Raw genomic sequence first — 21403 nt, forward strand, 5'->3', positions numbered from 1 at the left:
TCAAAAACACCTTCATGAGAGCATCATGAATATTATAATTTTTAACTGAAGGACAACTGCATCCTGATGTTACAACCTATCTGATGGACTCCCATCTTTTCAGAAATGATGCTGTAAACCCAAATCTTATCAGTCAGCACAGTCGCTAAAGGCTGCTTTATCTAAAAGGACAGGAAAGATAGAGAAACCTTTAAAAGACCCAACTTTAAATTAACTGGATTTATAATCACTTCAAACTTTAATGTCTATAATTAAGCCATCAGTACCATACTATGTGCTCAGGATGTTTTAAACTTGAGAGAATATTCCATCCTCAATGAATCATTTACATAAAAACCAATCAGTCTTTGTTTGTATAGTGCCAATTCATGACCGAAGTTATCTCAAGACTCTCTGTGTTATTATAGACCAGCAACCACAGGTTTTTCTTTCAAGTCCCTGTAATATGTTAATAATCTGTATTGAAGTTTGTTGCATGACAGAGCACTGTGTTGTGAACCACAATACATAATTTCAGTCAGATAAAACATCTCTTAGTTCAAAAATTAAGCTTTAAAATCATGAAAAATGAAGCAGTAAAATCTGCTCCAGGATGGTGTGGGCGTGTCTGTTGAATGAGCTGAAGCCACGCCCACTCAGATTTTAAAACATGTTTCTAATATGAACTCAGCTGCGTGGCTGAGCAGAGACAAGGTCCATTTTTTGGCTCAGATCTCTGTTATGATGCCTTAAATGATCCGTAGACCACTGTAACTGATGGATTTACCAGTTTACCTCACGATGAACTAAAACACAGCAGTTAACTGACTGCTAATGAGGCAGTGATGTCTGCTAACAACGGACTAGACTGAAATGAACTGCTCTGTGATTTTATATCGTTGTAGTGTTTAAGGGGGCAGGGTCACTCCCCACTGTGGGCCAAAGACATTACCACTCCACACATTTGGCCTGCCCAAATTAAACCAAGCCAGGAAGGAGGAGGAAAACTTTATAACGGTCTAAATCCAGAATTCAGTCACATGTAGATATCAGTGTTTTCATATATTTGCAGCAGACTTAATCCAACAGATCCAGAGAGTTAAGATGCAAAGTTTGGATTTCACTTTACAGGGTCTGACTAATGATTTTCATTAAGAAGTGATGAGAACACTTTTGACCCTGGGTATGCATGATTTCCAAGAGGAGTTGATATTTGCAGTTAAGACTAGGACAGACAAATTGATTGTGTTTTTTCCAATTTCACTGGAGTGGAGTTAAAATTTCTAAAAAATGCCATCCAATAGTGCAAATGAATTATTTATAATCGAATAAAGAATTAAAATGTATGTACATTCAAGCCATTATTTCCCTGTGTAAATAACCATTTATTTTATCACACTGGTTCCTCTAGTTCTTTGCCAATTGTACTGATTTTACAAGCTTAGCTTTTCATAAAATTTCATCCACAGGTCCATGTACATGATCTATGAATGATTAGTGAATTTTAACATTCTTTTCTATATACATTCAAGCCATTATTTCCCTGTGTTAATAACCTTAAACCTATATGACTGACTAAAGAGTGTGTACCTATATTTCTGCATTGTTGTGTACAGCCACAGTCCCTCCAGTTGTCTGAGCTGTACAGCCAAATTCAGGGGGCGTGTATGTTTCAGTATGTCGTGTCCATCTAGCAAGGATGCAGCGAGGGATTTTGGGCCCCCAGCAAGAATTTTACACAGTGCCCCTGTTAACCGGCTAGCCAAGCAACAAATATTGCATCAATTTTACAAATATCTATGCGTTTTAGTGTATTTTTTAACCATAATTTTCCCATCATTTATTTATTTATTTTTATCATGAGTGAATTAAAACTGAAGTAATGGGACAGCTCGCACTACTGTCCCTTTGCACCTTAGGGTTCATTTGATCACTAGAGGGCACTGTCACTAACAAAGATCATGATAACCCTGTCCTGACACACCCTCCAGTTCATTAAGGAGATGGTTCAGAGGGGTCTGTTACGTCCAGTCATTTACAAAAATTGTTCCCACCTTCCCGTGTGTTTAAAATGTTGAGCTGTGGCTGCTTCTGAAATATTTTACTCCTCAGTTTAAATTTTCTGTGGATTAGAGAGCTTGGTGAAATGTTGCTGTGTTTTATGAAAAGTTGTGTTTTAACCTTTGTTGGACAACTCTTACACTTGGTAGTTTAATGCTAAACCCAGACTTGACAAGTTAAAGTTAGAAAGCTAGTAAGAGCAGGTTTTTCACATTAGAAACATAACACAAGATCTCTACCCTGCCATCTCTAGAACTCAAAAAGCATGCCTTTATGTGGCCACTTCTTGTTCCAGCCGTTGTACCAGAATCTGACTCTAATAATAATAATGATAAAGTAAAAATAAGTGAAGATGTTGGGTGAAACATGAAGCTGTGACACCTAAAAACTACCACTCACTCTTGAAGGAGGAGAACAGTTTTAATAAAAGGGCCTGTGGCTGTTTGCACTGATGCTTGTGAAATTTAACACTTATGGCTTTGGGGCTCATTTGCATAAACAAGGACAACTTCTGGCTGCACAATCCCCGCGTGAATTTGGCCCTGGGCTTTATGCATACGGCCCCTGGTGAGGTGACTTTAGGTTTATGTGTACATGTTGAAACAGCAGAATGGACAAGAGGAAGTAACAAATGCTTCTGAAGTCTCAGTGAGGACATGAAGGCCAGTTAAGGCACAGAAGAAGAGCTGTCAAACTCCACGCCGCCGTAGCCGTTCATCTTCTTCAGCTTCAGCTGGTCCACGTGCATTAGGCCCTGGGACTCCATAACCGCCTCCTTCTTGGAGAACATACGGCTAATTTCCATGAAGGTCTTGTTTTTTGTCTCTGGGATGCAAAAATAGACGTAGATGGCCACAAAGAAGCAGATGCCTGAAAACACTAAGTAGCAGTACGACCCCACTGACATCTGTTGGTTGGATGTGGCCGATGGATGGAGGGTCATGAAGGGGTTGACAGAAGAGAAGAGAAAAATAAAAAAAATAATCAGTACACGGAGAGAAAAACTGCAAAGACCAAAGCTGAAGGAAACCTTTGCTATCATTCAGAGTGAGTCAAACTGTTAACTAGGAAGTGGAAGAATGCTAACGTTACAAACTGGACTATTTAATTTAAAAAACAGCCCATTGCTCCTCTTAATTTCGTCGACACATTGGGTTGTTCTGACAGTGCACCATCAGGGATTAATAGTCCATTCTGGCCATTAGGATACCAAGTGATTGCACAACAATTAATATAGCAAGTGCATCTTTAACAGCTTTTCTCCCTCATGTTGTCATAACCATGCTTTAAAAAACACATTTATATACTATTATGCAAATAAATCTGATGTGTACTGGCTTCACTGATATGTCAGTTTGAGTCAAGACCATGAGTTTTGATGGACCAGAAAGTTCTTAGAGCTGACTTTCCTTGGGAGCAATGGGAGCCAGCTCCCTTTTGAACAACAGTTTCTTAGTTTCCAATCATGTTGATGGGTCAAAGATTAAAAAAGGCAAATTGGTACCAAATGAAGAGCCAAAAGACCAGCTCTTACAACTACACTGAACCAAAAAGTCCAGATTTTTAAAAAAGCTCAGATAAGTCCAAGTGAGGCTGGAAAGAAAATAAAGCCATGCTTTCATTTACAAGTAGAAAAGAGAAGATCACACCAGGTGACGGGACTCTAAACGTTGCTTAGCCAATCCGGTCTGGATGACGGCATCCCAGACCACCTCTATATGCAGACTGAGCTATCAGGGCATCAAACCGTCATCAGTACACACTGAGGTAGGTTCACAAAAAGCATTAAAAAGTACTCCTTGATATGCAAATGCAGCATTCCACTCAATTCATTGTCCAAGCGGGGTTATTTTCTTTTTGTTTGCAGATCAGTAGAGAAGTGGAGAATGTTAATACAGGCTTATTTTTAATGCAGGTTTTAAAACTTGAACACATTAGAGGGGCTTCTTGCTACTGGTTTAGGCTGGCCACACACTACAGGATTTTAAGCCCGATTTGAGGCCTCCTCTGACGATTGTGGGGTCATATCCCGAGTGAGGCCTCGTCGCAAACGATTATTCTTCTGACTAATATGCATGTGTAAAAACCTGACATGCCAGATGGGTGAGTTTCACACACCCATCTGGAAAACCACTGATAGACAGCGTTTGGGAAAGGGCAGAGCCTTGGAAAAAAAAAAAACTTGAAGGCTGATTGGATGAATGTTCTGTTTGTCACTTCTTTATGGGCCAATCAGAGCAACAAACAGGTGTCGTAGCCGCTACTGAGGAATAAACTCCATATGGAACAGCATAGTGTGAACCATGGCGACTGAAGACATATCAGTACACGACTTTTGTCGTTTTTGAAAAGAAAACAACTCACTGCTGTTCTTTGTTCTTCTTTAAACGAAGAAATGTTGTCAAGATCTGATAAAACTGGCGCTTTAGCAGCATCCACGCTAATCTCTTCCGCCATGATTGCACCAGCTTCTTGTTGCTGCTTGCATATGTCACGACCCCACAGTGCCTGAAAGTACTGTCCCTCGTCCCTGATTGGTCCTATCATTTTCTAACCAGGCCCAAATGGTTAAGATGGGAGCTTTGCAAGATGGATTCATCAGTGAGAAACATGGAAACGGGGAAATCCATCTGCTTTGTAAGGTTATGTGTGTGGTGTCAACATAATTGTTTTGCTGCTCCAAATTGTGTTGTAGCCCGTCAGACCCCCAAACAAGTTTGATATTTACTATTCTAGGACTAGTTCCTCTGATAGAGTACCCACAACAACCAATGAGAGCGAGCAGACGGGATGGCATCATCTGCTGGATCATACATAGCGTACTTTCACTGCTCACAACCATAAACACAAACATAACTTCATTCCAGCCAGGATTTCATCCTGAGTCTTTTCCTTGTTTTATGATTTTTGCTGCACCTGTAACACTGCCAGTGAGATCACGTGAGGTCGTTGGCGGGTCGGCAGTTGTGTGGTCTCCAGTGATCTCACAGTCTGGCTGAGCTGTCTAGTGTGTGCGTTCAGAGGATTAAAGATGAAAAATTGTTTGAAACGGTCCTGATGTCTGCGGTTCTCCCCATTTTTAAAATCGTTTCAGATTTAAAAATCGTCCAGTGTGTGGCAGGCCTTGGATGTATGCCCCATAACTCTACGGACCCTTGTGCCATCATACCAGGGACTTTTGTTGCATGTCACGTGTTCATCATTCTAAATAAGAGGAAAACTCATGGCTAGAGATGTGCTGGCTTCCTCTAACATGTAGATCTTTTTATACCCAATAAATATATGTATAAACTAATAGTAGGTGAATAAAGGAGATGAGACAGCTCTAGAAATGAACATATTTCAGTTTCTCTACATCAGATTGAATGAGCTGTGCAGTTTTGTGACTGAAAAACCAGTAGACCTTATGGAGCTCTAATAAAACAAATGTGAGAGTGTTTTACTGTAAGCAGCCCTGCTTTAGATCAGGACTCAATAAATGTAACTCATGAAAGAGATTTCAAACTATCACTTGAGCTTTCAAGCTGCTTTGCAATCATTCATGAATCATGACTGAGGGATTTTTATAGGAACATTCAGGTCCCAGAATGAACAGTCTCTATTTAAAGAATGAGGATTAAAATATAACAAAGCGGGGGGGTCGGTCATCAGATTGGTGACCTCTAATCACATTAAATTGATCTGAGTTAAAAGAGGCCTGAGCACTGCTGGTGTTGTGAGCCTTCAGGACTGAGAAGAGCTTGTACAGCAGGAAAGGTCTTCGAACACTGGGTCTGTTATTTTCAGAGGCATTTTTCTTTTGGATCTGTGTTCTAAAAAAATGTCACACACTCGAACCTTGCACACTGAGTCCATTGCATTTTTAATTGCCTTTACTGTGAAAATTCTTAGAATGTGGCAAATGGTTTTGAAAAGCAAGCCTGTGGCTCTGTTGGGCCTTTACAATCACTGTGATACATCCATCCTGACAGAGATCTCATACAGAGTTGAAGAGGGTAATTCTAAATCTTCCAAGGTGCATGGAGGATGAAGACAGTCTTAAAGGAAACCTAAATCTCCAGCAACACTTGTTAATAAATAAATATTTTGGTCTGGTTAACATCTTGTTGAATAGTATTTGTATTTTTTTAGGCATTACCAGTAAGATCTATCCCTATTATCTATCATGCAGCAGGCAGCATGCTCTGCAGCAACAGAGTTGGCTGAAAATCCCAGAGAACGGGCCCTCCACAATTGTGATTTAACACCGGTATTAACTCATTTTTGACACTTTTAACCCCTTTTTGCCTCTTTAACCCAATTTTTGCCATTTTTCCCCCCTTTAAACCACTTTTCCTGCAAGCTTAATCCCCTTGTGCCACTCTTACCCATTTTTGCCACTTTGCTTCTATTGTTGCCTGTGACGGTTAGTGACAGATTTTTCATTGTCACTTTAACTTCTTTTCACTACATTTTCTTAACAATAGTTGCAACATTTAACCATTTTTTTTGCCACTTTTCACCTAATTTTGCCACTCTTTAACACCCTTTTGCAACTTTGCTGCCAATTATTTCCCTTTCTGTGCCACTCTTGAACACCTTTTCACTAATTTGCCACACTATTTTTGCTGTATTTTTGCCACTTTTTTTTTTTTTACCCATTTTCGATACTTTTTGCCCCTTTTTGCATTCTTAACCCAATTTTTGCAATTCTTTAACCCATTTAAACCACTTTCTCTGCATGTTTTATGCCCTTTGTGGCACTCTTTTATCCATTTTTGCCACTTTTCTTCTATTTTTGCATTACTTTTTTGAACTATTTTTGTCATTTGGAACTAAGTTATGATACTTTTTGCTTCTTTAACCAATTTTTGCTACATTTTAACATCTTTATCTGGTCAATTTTGCAGCACTTCTGCCAACCTTAACCCTGTTTTTATTTATCTACTAATCATGACAGTAAATTTCTGCAAACAGATCAAACGTTAAGTCATTATAAAACTATTTCAATATTAATTGTTTGTGGGATGGATTTAACAGCTGCAGACATTTAAAGCCAAAGGATACTCTAAAAACCACAACATCTTCTTTTCCTCCTTTTCTGAATTTAATGATCTTTTGGTGGCCTGGCAGGATGCTTTTGGGGGCCTGATATGGCCCTAGGGCCACCAGTTGATGATCAGTGCCCTAAACTTATATGTATGCATAATTTTTATTTTATTCCATGTCTACATAAGATGCAAACTTTGGTTGTTTTTCGGAGTGTTTTGGCTTTGGCCTTCAGTTTTTTCTACAAACATCTTTGCAACCCACCAAAACCAGCTCAGCGACCCAGTTTTGGGTCCCTACCCAGCAGCTGAGAACCACTGCTCTAACCCACAAGTGTTGCTGGAGATTCCTGTTGGGGGCAAATCACGCTGTTTACAGTGAGCGTTCAGTGCGAGAGAGAGGGGGGTGAAAATGAAGCAGCAGGCACTGATGTGAATCATCAATGGTCCATTTAAATGACTAGGACTAATGCAAAAATGTGCATACATTTGAACCTGTTCCAAAAAAAGAGGACGAAATGTAAGTGTGAAAAACATGATTAGACAACATGAGATTGATTTTCTTTTTTTTACATGTAAAATTATTGGGGCCAAAAATAGACAGACTCAGTGTGCAAAGCCTGAATGCATGTAGCTTGTCTAGCATTTAGCGTTTACCTGTAAGAAAGGGAAGACGAAGCCCACAGTGAAGTTGGACAGCCAGTTCAGCGATCCTCCAACAATGTACGCTGCTGGGCGGTGGGACTGTTTGAACAGCTCTGCTGTGATCAAGAAGGGAACTCCAGCTGGAACAGAAGAGGAGACAAAAATGAAGACACCAAGGAAAAATCCTGCAGCCTGGAACCTGATAAAATTTCTTTGGAATAATCAAGCACATTGGTTGTTTTTAGAGGTTGATGAAGTAGGAACTATGAAATAATCTGACCTCAGTGTTTAAAGTCTGCAGGTGTCCTTAAGGTAGACTAGGGGCTGACCAGTTGTCAGCCTGGATGATGGCTGATACATGGAGCTCAGTGAAAGTTCAAGCAGGAAGACTGTTTCTACTCATTCTTCAGAGACCCCTCATTCACATCTCTCCCGTTTCCACTCTTTCTCTCTCTCCCTGCTCTGACGATCAGCTGATTATGGGTGTTCACTCTCCTTAGTACTCAGCCAATCAGATTCTGTCACAACCTTGTTTGACCAATCACCATGCACCTGTCAGATTTTAAATCATTCTCTCTTTCACAGTTGTTCAGTGCAGACACTGCATCCCTCCTCCACCCCAGCCACCTCCATTCAGGTAATCAGCATCTAGCCCAGATCCTCACAGGTCTCCTGCTTATCCTGCACCCCTCATCAACACCACTGGTGTCTAGACTCCATGGGGTATCCTGTTCCTGCCGTTTGCTTCACTACCCCTTCAAATACATGAAATCAAAACAGTGAAGTGTAATCGCCAAGGACTTTGCACAATTCTTTCATTCAATTTGTAAAATAAATTATTGCTAAACTCATGTTAAGTCTCTCCTGGCTGAAATGGCCTTTGGCTGATTATCGGTATTAGCATTTTATTTTTACCAAATAACTGATCAAATAAATGAATAAAAAAATGCTCTACATTGGCTCCACTGAAGGGCTGTCTTCCCCTCTGGCATTGTTTCCTCCACTGTGACTGACCCAGTAAAGCTATGGAATCACTTCCTGATTTCTTGCTGCTCCTGTGTTGCTCTGTTACATTGCATCCCTGTTCATTTTCCTTCATTTTTTGATCATGCAATTTTTCTTTTGCCACATTGAATATATTTTTTTACAGCTTAATAAATGCATATCAGTTCCACGTGTCATTTATCTGTCTCATGAATTACAAATCAGTATCAGTATCTTCTCTAAAGAAAACAAAATCAGTCAACCCCTATCAAAACCAGATGTTTTTGCAAACTATTTTGTTTGGAGCATCATAAAGAAACAGAGTTCCACAGAGTTCAGTGAGCATTTCTCTCTCATCAAACACACAGTGCAGGTTATTTCCTCCTACAAGTGTATGCAGGCCAACATAAAATATACATATTTATGCATGGAAACAATAATATCTGTTATGATATTTATGACTCCTGTTCACTGATAAATGTAGGCTTATAAAAGGCTAATTAGAGTGAAACAGAATCAGCTGATCAGGCGTGGGCCGGGTCAGTATGTAGATGGGAGAGCCATTTATCAAAGAATGCCAGGCGCTAATATTTCATCACAATCATTAGAACGGCATTATTTATCTCTCTAACAGTGTTGAAGGTGTTTTTTCTTACAGCATACATAATTGCATATTAAAATAAAATAGGTATATTTATCACTAACTGTAAGAAGATTTGGAGATGTGTGTTGGTAAAATATAGGGGAACATCATCATTTGGACACTCAGAGTATGTGAAAAGTATTACAACTATAAATCACAAGTATTATTATTTATCTGCTCATTAACAGATTTGACAAACTAAAATTAAAAGAAGAGGATTATTTAGAAATTTTAGACTTTTTCTCCCAAATAAAAGACCTCTTGTAGAGTTTTGCAAGCGTGGCCTCTAGAGGGAGCTATTTCCTTATTTAAAGGAGCCTGACCATGGAACAGTTCACTGATCCGGAGGGAAAAATTTTAAATATCTATTAATAATAAAATCACAAGCATCAACAGTGCCAGTCATCAGCCAAACAGTCACTTCATAAAAGACAGCTATTCAGATTAAAAATGCTTCGTTACTGTAAACACACAACTAATCTTCTCATTGTGTTTAAACCATTCATTATATACTTTACATTTAAATGTGACATGGATGTTTAAATCTGACTGTTATCATTAAATTTAGTGTTTAAAGAGTCAACACAATTAAAACATTACTTTTTAAAATTACTATGGAAGATCAAATCTAGCAACAGTGTGAGTCTTTTGTTGATCATTAGTTAATAACTCTGTTTTCCTTTAGCATAACTGAATTCTAACCACAAATTGTTGCTTAAATATTCACCAGACTGCAGAGAATTGATAGTTGGATGCTCGTAACTTTCTGGGAGAGGACCCCCAGACCTTCATTACATTATAAAGGTACCTGTCAGTGACTGACATCATGGCAGCAAGACTCAGTTTTTGCAACAGACTCTTATTGAATGTTGAATGTTATGATTTCTTACGATTTACCAGTGAGGACAGTGTTTATGGGTTGCAATGGTTAAACATGGTTATTTCATAATTTCCATAATTTTCAAATTCAGTAAAATATGTTTAAATAATTATAGCTTTATGTTTTTATGTTATGTAAAACAGGCCATGGTACTTTGTAATAGTTAATGTTTTTCTCTAAAAACAAGTGTAGTTAAACATAAAAAATACACTTTTCCTGCTCTCTGAAACATCTGTTAAGGATTAATCATGCATTTATTAATGAGACATAATGACAAACTGTAAATACACTGCGTTCCAAATTATTATGCAAATGATATTGTTCTCTGATTTCCTAAATAGTCGATGCAAATGAGAGTATAATTTTCAAGTCATCAACCCTTAAAGCATAAATCAAATTCTTTTTGCACAATCCTCTCAACGATCACTAATTTGACTTTTAATAAAAACTGTTTAACTGAGTTGAAACTGTTAAACATTATTATGCACAACAGAGTTTCAGAACATCTTATTGGTTGTAAAGAACTAGAAAATGTCATTTGTTGAATTTGCAGCATTAGGAGGTCATATTTACTGAAATCAAAGCTATTTCAATCAAAAACATCTTAACAGGCCAAGTTCCATGTTAACATAGGAGCCCTTCTTTTATATCACCTTCACCATTCTTGCACCGATTGAACTTGTGTTTTTGGAGAGTTTCTGCTTGAATTTCTTTGCAGGATGTCAGAATATCCACCCAGAGCTGCTGTTTTGATGTGAACTGCCTCCCACCCTCATAGATCTTTAGCTTGAGGATGCTCCAAAGGTTCTCAACAGGGTTGAGGTCAGGGGAGGATGGGGGCTACACCATGAGTTTCTCTCCTTTTATGCCCATAGCAGCCAATGACACAGAGGGATTCTTTGCAGCATGAGATGGTGCATTGTCGTGACCTTGCAAAGCAGATGGATACACCCGTTTCCTTGTTTTGCCACTGGCAAATCCATCTTGCAAAGCTCCCGTCTGAACCATTTGGGCCTGGTTAGAAAGTGACAGGACCAATCAGCGACGAGGGGCAGTACTTTCAGGTGCAGCAAAGTTGTGACATAAACAAGGAGCAGCAAGAGCTGGTGCAGTTATGGAGGGAGAGATTAGCGTGGATGCTGCTAAAGCGCCAGTTTTATCAGAACTTGATATTTCTTCATTAAAAGAAGAACAAAGAACAGCAGTGAGTTGTTTTCTTTTCGAAAACAACAGAAATCGAGTACTGACATGTCTATAGTCGCCATGTTCCGCGTTATTTCTCAGTAGCTGCGCACATGCAGCTCAATAGCGGCTATGTCAAGTGTTCTGTTGCTCTTATTGACTAGAGATGTGACAGACAGAACGTTCATCCAATCACACTCTGAGTTTTTTTCAACGCCTCTGCCATTTCTCAAACATTTGCTATTGAAGCTTTCCCAGATGGATGTGTGAAACAAATCCATCTGGTGTGTCAGGTTAGCATTGTCATGCATGAAGATAAGTTTGCTACGGAAGGCACTGTTCTTCTTTTTGGACAATGGAAGAAAGTGGTCAGTCAGGAACTCTATATACTTTGCCGAGGTCATTTTCACACCTTCAGGGGCCTACCAGCTCTCTCCTCATGAATCTGGCCCAAAACATGACTCTGCTCCCTCCTCGCTGACATCACAGCCTTGTTTGGACATGGTGGCCATCCACCAACCATCCACTACTCCCATCTGGACCATCCAGGGTTGCACGGCACTAACCAGTAAAAAAAACTGTTTGTAAATGAGTCTTCATGAATTTCTGGGCCCACTGCAACCATTTCTGCTTGTGAGCATTGGTTAGGGGCAGCTGAATAGTAGGTTTATGCACGACTGCAAGCCTCTGGAGGATCCTACACCTTGAGGTTGGTGGGACTCCAGAGGCACCAGCAGCTTCAAATACCTGTTTGCTGCTTTGTAATGACATTTTAGCAGTTGATCTCTTAATCTGATGAATTTGTCTGGCAGAAACCTTCCTCATTATGCCTTCATCTGCATGAACCCGTCTGTGCTCTGAATTTGCCACAAATTTCTTCACAGTACGATGATCACACTTAATTTTTCATGAAATATCGAATGTTTTCATACCTTGTCCAAGGCATTGCACTATTGGATGTTTTTCAGCAGCAGAGATCCTTTTTCTTTCCCATATTGCTGAAACCTGTGGCCTGCTTAATAATGTGGAACCTCCTTCTTAAGTAGTTTTCCTTTAATTGGGCTCACCTGGCAAACTAATCATCACAGGTGTCTGAGATTGATTTGAGTGATCCAAAGAGCACTGAGAGAAAAAACCATCCATGAGTTTCATTGAAAAACAAAAGAATGAATGTTTATGACACAAAAATCCAATTTGCATAATAATTTGAAACTTGGTGTAGATCTGTAGTTTAAAATTTTGTATCGACACTCATTGTGAGGGAAGTCTTAGAAGGCATCAAATCTAAACAGTAGGTAATGGTTAAGATCCTCCAAGTTGCTACTTTACAAGCAGGCTGGCTACACCTAACCTGACATAGACCGTTTCATAAATCCACTGCATGGGCACAATCATCTGAGGAACCTCTCATACAAAGTGTTTGAGTAGGGCAAGACCTTTCAGAAACACTTCAGATGAGACGTTCTGTCTGTCACATTCATAACAGGCCAATCAGAGCGACAGGACAGGAGGCATGAGCAGCTCTGCTGAGTATCGTGTTCGGCAGGCAGGCGTTGTCGTAGTTTTTAAAAGTTGGAGCTTACTGCTGGATCAAACTCATGCTCACTCAAAACTCATGCCGAGCCCATTCAGGAGAAGCACAAAAACATCAGTGCTGTTCTGTGCTGTTCAGATCGGATAAAAACTGCTGCTGAAGCTACAGCTGAGCTAATCACTTCACTATTAGCCAGTGTATTAGTACAACAAAACCCATAACTATTACAAACTCATACTGGTTGAAAAACAAGTGAAAACATTTCTTCCACGCAAAGCTTTCTGTGCGGTTTGGTGCTTTTCTTATGATAAAGAAATGTGGACCAGCTCTGATAAAACTGCCACTATAGCTACACCAAAGCTAATCGCTACACTGGGGCAGCCGTTACTCCTGGCTTCAGTCCAACTCAACCCTGCCTGTTGGTACCTCAAACGATGCTGATTAGTCAGGTCTGTTACAGACCAGGTACAATCACTTCAAACTGAGTGCACACCCATCCTCTGACCTCAGAGCATTCTGGGACCACTCCAGCATGAATGTGGAAGTGCACTTTTCAGTTCAATTCTTACTCATTATAATAAATTTATGAATGAAAACAAAACAGGGGTTTCTGTTTACAGCTTGTGGGGTGCTGTTTTTATTGAAAGGAATCCTCAATTCAGAACAAGAGGTAAACAACAGAGATGGGAAGAGCTGATCTGTACTCATCATATTGTGTATTGTACAGTTTTGATTTTGAGGCCGCCCTCTAGAGGCAGAATTTTACATACTATGCACTTAGAAAGACAGTTGTAAATAAGCGCCTTAGAGTGTAAACGAAGCTTAACACGTCCGACTGTTGTATTTCTTCAACTAGCTCTTCTCCTTAGGAGCTGAGTGAGAAAATCACATTGCCTTGTCTCTTAAAAACTCAGAGAAGAGAAACTCACCTGGACCAATACAGAAGCCAGCAATGATACCGACCACACAGAAGACACTGACGTAGTGCATAAAAGGTAAGTGACCCTGTAGGAAGAAGAAACAGCAAAACATGAGAGACTTGGTCTGATAATCTCATTACATTTCTTGTTTTAGTGTGATTTGAGGGTTTTATTTGTAGATATTTTTGTTAAGTATTTAAAAATCAGTAATTTTGGATTTATTTAGGTGTATTATCAGGGGGGTAATGTATATTTTATACAGCATCTGCTACTGAATTTAAAAAAAAAACAAAGAATCCTAATCAGGCAAATAAGGAAATCAGATCTTTCAAACCACAGGGACTAGGAAAAAAATATGCAGTGAACATTTCCAAACATGGCACAAAAGCAGATCTTCATTGATTATTACACTGTAATCTCCAGACACACTGAGAGGATCAGGCAGGGTTTTTGTCATCACGATATTCTGTGAGCTCAACAGCAGGTAGGCTGTAAACGAGAACAGTATTTACACATTTCACAGCTAAAACCATTGTTTATATTCTGTGTAATAAACACTTAATAGACATTAGACAGCTTGTGTATCTGTAGGTTAAATTAAAGCTGGCACTTCTAGAAATGACTATAAATCTAATTCCTGTTGCATGCTGCAGCTTTCTGTCTCTAAGCTCTCGGTCGCATTAAAAACTTTGATTGTCCAGGAGAATTTACTGATAATAACAGGGGAGCAGACGTGCTGTTATGCCATCTGTTTGTTTAGACTGAACAAGCTTCAACACCGGGCCATCAGAAAGACAGTGACCACAGACTTCAGACCAGGTTTTAGAAAGTCTAGAATAAAGTAGCTTCATGCATCATAAAGGTAGGAAAGAGCCAGCTTTGTGTCCTTTTTGTCCTTTAGACAAAAACAAAGTAACCCACCTGTAAAATCAGGGTTAATGTGATTCCAGCGCTGCAGATGCCCATCATGGTAAAACCAAAGATCATGAGAGGCCTCCTGCCCAGTCTCTCTATGGTGAAACACTACAAGAGGAAAGACAGAGCTCACATCAGAACAGACATGAAAGTGGCCTCTCCAGTAAATACAAACTTAAAATAAAGACAAACATACTTGTTTTTCTGAGAGTTAGATAAGAACATAAATGTCAGCCTCATGGCGGTGAAATCTCCCCTATAGGATGACCCTCTCTGCTCATTTTATTCCATCAGATGCTGTTGGATGTATTACACGAACAGAAATAACAGTAATACTGGACATTTCTACTAAAAGCATTATTTTTTTAAATGCTTGCCCCTCAATCAAAAGGGCCGTTATGCATTGACACATTCAATTTTGATTGTGGATTGTCATAATCTTTATATCTTTCAGACGATTGGCTACGTTCTGGGAGACTTTAGCTTTGTAGTTATAAAATCTCAATTTGAAGGGCCATATGGGCCTAGCACTTCACCTTTCAACAAAAAACACCCTACCCCAGACATGAACGTGCAAAATGCAAGGACTGGACTAAGTTGTAGGGGCAAGGGGTGTATTATTGGGAGTGACCCTTTGAATGCACAAACTGAATGACTTGGCCAGACTGAGACCATGATGATTTTGGCAGCTATTTTGAATATAGTCTCAAGATAATAATTCCATTCAGTTAAAGCCCCATGGAAAGTTTGAGTTGAGCTTTGGTTGATGAAAACTCCAAAACATTTTAGTCCAGCTTGAGTCAGTAAACGTTCTCAAAATTTTAGTCTTTACATTTATTTTCTTTGAACTACTTAGATTAGCCATATTGTAAACGAATTTAAATGTAATACAGTGATATAAATGAACTATTAATACTTTAATTGCTTTAAAATACACGGTTGAAAATACTGACACTCACTAGGTGCACAGCGGAGAAATATCGTGTTTTTACAGTGTTGACAGCCCAACACCAACACTAACATTTTAGTCTCATTTTAGTCTCTGAGACAAAAACTAAACCAATTTTTCATCAAGGTTTTTATCATCGAAGATCTATTTTAGCTAGCCGTAGTCTAGTCTTCCTTTGGGGAAAAAAGGAATCTCATTTGAGCAAACATAACTTCAGAAGAAAGACAAACATGGGGAAGACTGAAATCCTCAACTGGCTTTCCTGACGTGCTTTACATTTGCAGCAAAATTGGAATAAAAAATATGAATGAGATCAAGGCTGGAAAAAAGGCACAGTTGTTTTTATGTTGGTGAGTTTTAGAAGTATGTAACATCCAGCTGGTGACACTGCCTGGATGTTGGTTGATTTGGGTTTCTGCTGGAGGCAGTCAGGCTCAGAATAGTCAACATGAAAAGCTTTTGATAGCAGCAAAGTAATTTTGTGGACATCAAACACTTAAGGGTTAGTTAGGCAAATTATCTTTTTGACAAACCTTGCATGTCCCCTAGATCAACGGAGGGAGAGAATTCGTCCTACTGTCGGGCATATAATCAGTTAGTGTGGCCTTAGTCTTAGGCCAAGATCAGAACAAAGATTCATGACAACGGTTTAAGAAGGTTGCAGCAATTTGAACTGAGCCATTGCAGCTCACATCAGGGTAGCTGATGATGCTGCCTGTTTGTTGCTTTACTTACAAGTGGGGCTTTTCCATAACTTGGGGCGTCTCAGCTTGAGTTGGTTTGACTCAGCACAGCAGCCCAGCGCAGCAGGGGTTTCCCTTTTCCAACACAACCAAGCTACTCGTTTCAAGAGCTGATGACGTGGCGTTCTGAGCTCTTGTGCACCTCAGCCACAGCCTGAACGCTACACTGTCTGATCTGATTGACTTTACGGTGCTTTAAAGCCAAGATTAAACTGTAGACGGACGGTGCAACACGCCGCTCTTTTTTCCGATTCTCTCTCTTTTTCTTTTTCCTTCCATGATCAATAAACTAGGGATGTTCCAATACAATTTTTTCCTTCCTGATATGATTCCAATTCCAAAGTGTTGGATACCGAGTAATGATCTGATACCAGTGTGAACTTTCTGAACTGACTGTGCAGACTAGAATATTATTTAAGACCTATATTTGACTCAGAACATGGCTCAACAAATAGAATTATAATGTACAGCACCTCTGTGACCCTAAAGTTTTTTCTGCTGATTATTGAGTTTTACTCCTAAATATCAAAATAACAATAATACAGGGGGCTGCATCACAGTCTCTCTCTCTCTCTTTTTTTTAATACAAACTTTATTGAACTTTTCCAAATACAATATAAAATTTACAACTTGCATATTAACAGTTGTTTACAGATATTTACTTAATGTATACAGCTGTATAAATCATAAAGTGCATTGAACTCTATCGCTCCTTTCTGCTATTTTGTGCAGCATTACATGATCACGGAACAGCCTGCTATTGGCTGACAGACACTTAACAGGGCAAAACAATATAGTGGTTAGCATTCAAGCTAGCAGTAATAAATGATCATAATTCGATTAAAATGGATAAAAGACGTTCAGTATCGGGTTTACTGGTGTGGATTTAATCATTAAAGTCTCCAAAAGTCCCACAAGTTCCGGGATTGCTAAAAATGCTCCCACAAGGGATTCAAAGGCATCAATAGCGTCAATGGAAAAACACAATGGCTAGCTTCAAAAGGAAAAAAACAAGTGAGAGGCAACGATTTATGATTCAAAAGTTATTTAACTTCTGATAAACTGTGTCACTTCACGACAGCACCGGTCTGGAAGGCATTTTAACTATCACATTCAGAGAAAAATTGTCACACAGCCACCATTCTTTGCTGCTGCAGCAGGTCCCTTGGTTCTTCTTTGCTGCGCTATAAACGGTAGCCAGTTCATACAGTGCCAGCGAAGAAGAATTGATTCCCGGTTTATAGCACTAACAGTTAGCATGGCTAAACGAAGCAAAATATAAAGCTAAACCAACAGTATCAGATCGGTGCATAAACTTGTGTACTCGCCGATACCAATACCTGCATTTTAAGCAGCATCGGGCGTATTTCCGATGCTGGTATTGGAATCAGAAGAACCCTATAACAAACAAACAATAATTCCTGCTTATCATCAAAAAGGGAGAATTTCCTACATGGAAGTTAAAGAACACACTTCTGATGCTTGTTTTATGAGTCTCTAGATAGCAGAAAATGAGAGCAGATGCAGGAATAAAACGTAACTCCCTGTGGGCTAAAAATGTATCATCAGAGGGGGGATATCAGAAGCAGAAGGGGACAAATCCCCCTGGCAAATCGCACCCTGCGAACTGCTTTGACATCAGCCTGGCTTGCTTTGGCCCTGCTCCAGATCAGGACCATTCTCGGCACGGCCTAGTGCGGATAACTGGAAAAGTAAATCAGCACAGCTTGGTTTGGCTCGGCATGGCCTAGAGTCATAGTGGAAAAGCCCCATAACAGCTGGTTTTAGAACATAAGACACATCATGTGTTTGAACAGACAATCAGCACCTCAGAGCCTAAAGCAGGCATCAGCCGGTCACGTTATTTACACAGTTGCAAACATTCAGTTGATCTCAATGGTAGAGATTTGGATGGAGGGGAGAGAGGGTCGTTCTGTTTGAGAAACAGCCCTGTCTTTGTAAAAAAAAAAAAAAAACCTTAGATGATGCTCAAACAAAAAAGTTTGTGTTTGTTCAGCATATTAGTCCATTTAACAAGAAAAGTCCAGGAATTACTGGGGAAATAGGAGGATGATGGGAATTCTCCAAAATTTACTCAGGACAAAACTCATCATGTTTGAATTATCAAAGATCTAGTTTACCTCAGTATTGTCTCATCCTGTCATGGATGGAAAACAGTTTATTGAATTTTTTTGTTGTGTTTTTTGTACACAAAGGTAACACTCAAATGGAAGTGGAGGTAAACAGCTACTCTGCTCTTTAACCTGTGCCAAAATGCGTGGAAATAATTGAAGCAGGGCTACTTTGCCTACATAGAGTGCACTGAGATTTGTTCCAGTATGACAAAAGTAAGCATGAAGTGTTGGAAAGACTTAAAGTGCACAGAAAATACGAAGTAAGCTTCAGCATTAATTCCTCTGAAAGTTTACCCCAATCAGTCCAGCGATGATCTCTATGATTCCCGTTCCTGCAGTCGTGTACTGGATCTCTGCTTCTGGGATACCTGCATCCTCAAAGATGTCGTTTGTGTAGAACCAGATCTGCAATGAAAAAAAAAACGGTGAGTTCAGGGATTATTCTGACAGTTCCTGCTTGGTTTGCTGTGTTATAATGTTATTGCATGTTGAAATCAGTGGTAAGCATAACACACTTTTCACCAGGCCCCCTTATACAACATAATACCTTGCAGAGTTTCATTCTGCTGATCCATCTATCCATCCCTGCATACCTCTGTATGTTAACAGGCTATCTCAAGAGAGATTCCTCAAATACCCTCTGACTCTAGGATGAATGGGTTAGTTTTTTCAGGTCAAAGGTCAAGGGTAACTTGGCCTGATGTTCATCATTTCTTTGCTTTAAAGGACTTGTCTTCAAACTTTGCACTCATGTTTATATTTTGGTCTGATTTTGGGCCTTTATTTTGAAGAATCAGGCTTGTAGTTAGGTAGATTGGTAGATTGTTGAGAGAGTCAGTAAAACATGATCTTAATTTTACTATAATAATCATACTATAATATAAAAATCACTTTGTGGCCTTCATGCACCAGAATGTTGTTAATTGTGTGTCTGCCTACTTTCATTGTGAACATACGTGTTCATGTTTTCTCTTAAAGCTAAGAGTTTTTAAATTGGATTCATGCTGCACATGTCTGTGTTCGTTTTGTAGTGATGCACAACTGTCTTTGCTGTTAAAGCAAATCATTTTGAACGTGCATTAGTGTGAAATTTTCCTCAGGAAACCAGGGAGAAGGTGGAAAACAACATCCTGGAGGGGGGGGGGGGACAGGTTGGACTTGAACCCAAGAAGCTGTTTGAAAGAGTAGCCTCAGAGCCTGGCCATCAGCACCCTGCTGAAACTAAAACAATCTCAATCATGTCATCATGTTACTCATGATGGCAACATATCTATTTGCACTGAAGTAGTTTTGACTGTTATTGTACAACCGTATTCCTCACATCCGTTGAAATTTGCCATGTATTTTACAGCAAAAACTGGGAGGACTACCTCATTGAACACAAATTTTTGATGAGCAGACTGATATCAAGAAGCAGCATCTGGTGCTGAAAATGAAGCCAAAACAGACGTGCAGAAAAACACAAACAAATTGCAACATTTAGTAAAAATCTGTAAGTTTCAACAGAATGTGCAGAAAGATGGATGAAACGAACAAAGTGTGGAGATAGGAAAGCTCCATTTGTATCTACATCATTTCAAATGTAGAGCATGAATGTTCACTGAGCGTTCTTCATAATTAGGGCATGGCTAAGTTGACTGACAGGTGTACATGTTGTAGCTGTTTGCCAGAAGATTAACAATAAAGAGATTCTGATTCTGAAGGTTCACCTCAGCTCTACCGATTTGTCTGCCACCAGAATAACTGATAGTTTGAGTCAGCACTTTCATGGAGCTTACCATTCATGGGTTTCACGGCCCCTTTCAACAGAGAGCAAAGGGAATCATCACTGGGACCACATCCCTGTTTATACAATCTATGAGTATTTGTGAGGTTTCTAAATCTTTAGCAACAAACTGGTGCTGGCTGCACAAAAAACAAAGTGCCAAGAATTAAAAAGCTAACAGAAATTACTTTAAATCTTTAATCTGTCTGCCTGGCATTGATGCTGTTACTGAGGAGAAAAGAGACTGAATGGATCAAACTGATGGATACAGGTATGAATTCATAGATGGATGGATGGATGGATGGATGGATGGATGGGTGGATGCATGGATGGGTGGATAGATGGATGGATGGATGGATGGATGGATGGATGGATGGATGGATGGATGCAGGGATGGATGGATGGATGGATGGATGGATGGGCGGATGAATGGATGCAGGGATGGATAGATGGATGGATGGATGGATGGAATGAGGGATGAATGGTTGCATGCATCAATGGATAGATGAATGCAGGGAAGGGTGGATTGATAAATGGATGGACTGATGGATGGATGGATTGATTGATGGGTGGATGGATGGGTGGATGGATGGGTGGATAGGTGGATGGATGGATGGATGGATGGATGGATGGATGGAGGGATGCATGGATGGGTGGATGAATGGATGGATGGATGGATGGATGGATGGGTGGATAGGTGGATGGATAGATTGATAGATGGATGGATGGATGCAGGGATGGATAGATGGATGGACTGATGGATGGATGGATGGATGGGTGGATGGATGGATGCAGGGATGGATAGATGGATGGATGGATGGATGGAATGAGGGATGAATGGTTGCATGCATCAATGGATGGATGAATGCAGGAAAGGGTGGATTGATAAATGGATGGATGCATGGATAGTTGGATAAAGAAAGCTAGCACAAAAAGTCAATAAATGTGTGTTCGGTAGATTCTTTCTTTGTTTTAACAAATCAGAATGAACTGCTTTAATGTGCTCTATTTTTTAATCAAATTCACCTACTTAACCAAAGT

The 21403-nt window shown here is 39.7% G+C and overlaps 1 protein-coding gene across 1 annotated transcript in view; it reads right to left on the bottom strand.

Moving 5' to 3' along the window:
* Positions 1-2447: 2447 nt before the first annotated feature.
* Positions 2448-21403, bottom strand: part of slc2a15a (solute carrier family 2 member 15a) — a 56715-nt gene continuing 37759 nt past the window's right edge. The window contains exons 8-12 of the mRNA XM_041788885.1: positions 18892-19002; positions 14777-14878; positions 13865-13940; positions 7725-7852; positions 2448-2947 (exon numbers count right to left, since the gene is read on the bottom strand). Coding sequence (XP_041644819.1) covers positions 2708-2947; positions 7725-7852; positions 13865-13940; positions 14777-14878; positions 18892-19002 — 657 coding nt within the window. The 3' untranslated portion in view covers positions 2448-2707. The remainder of the gene's footprint in view (positions 2948-7724; positions 7853-13864; positions 13941-14776; positions 14879-18891; positions 19003-21403) is intronic.

Source organism: Cheilinus undulatus, linkage group 6, assembly GCF_018320785.1.
Source record: "Cheilinus undulatus linkage group 6, ASM1832078v1, whole genome shotgun sequence".
NCBI classification, from domain to species: Eukaryota; Metazoa; Chordata; class Actinopteri; order Labriformes; family Labridae; genus Cheilinus; species Cheilinus undulatus.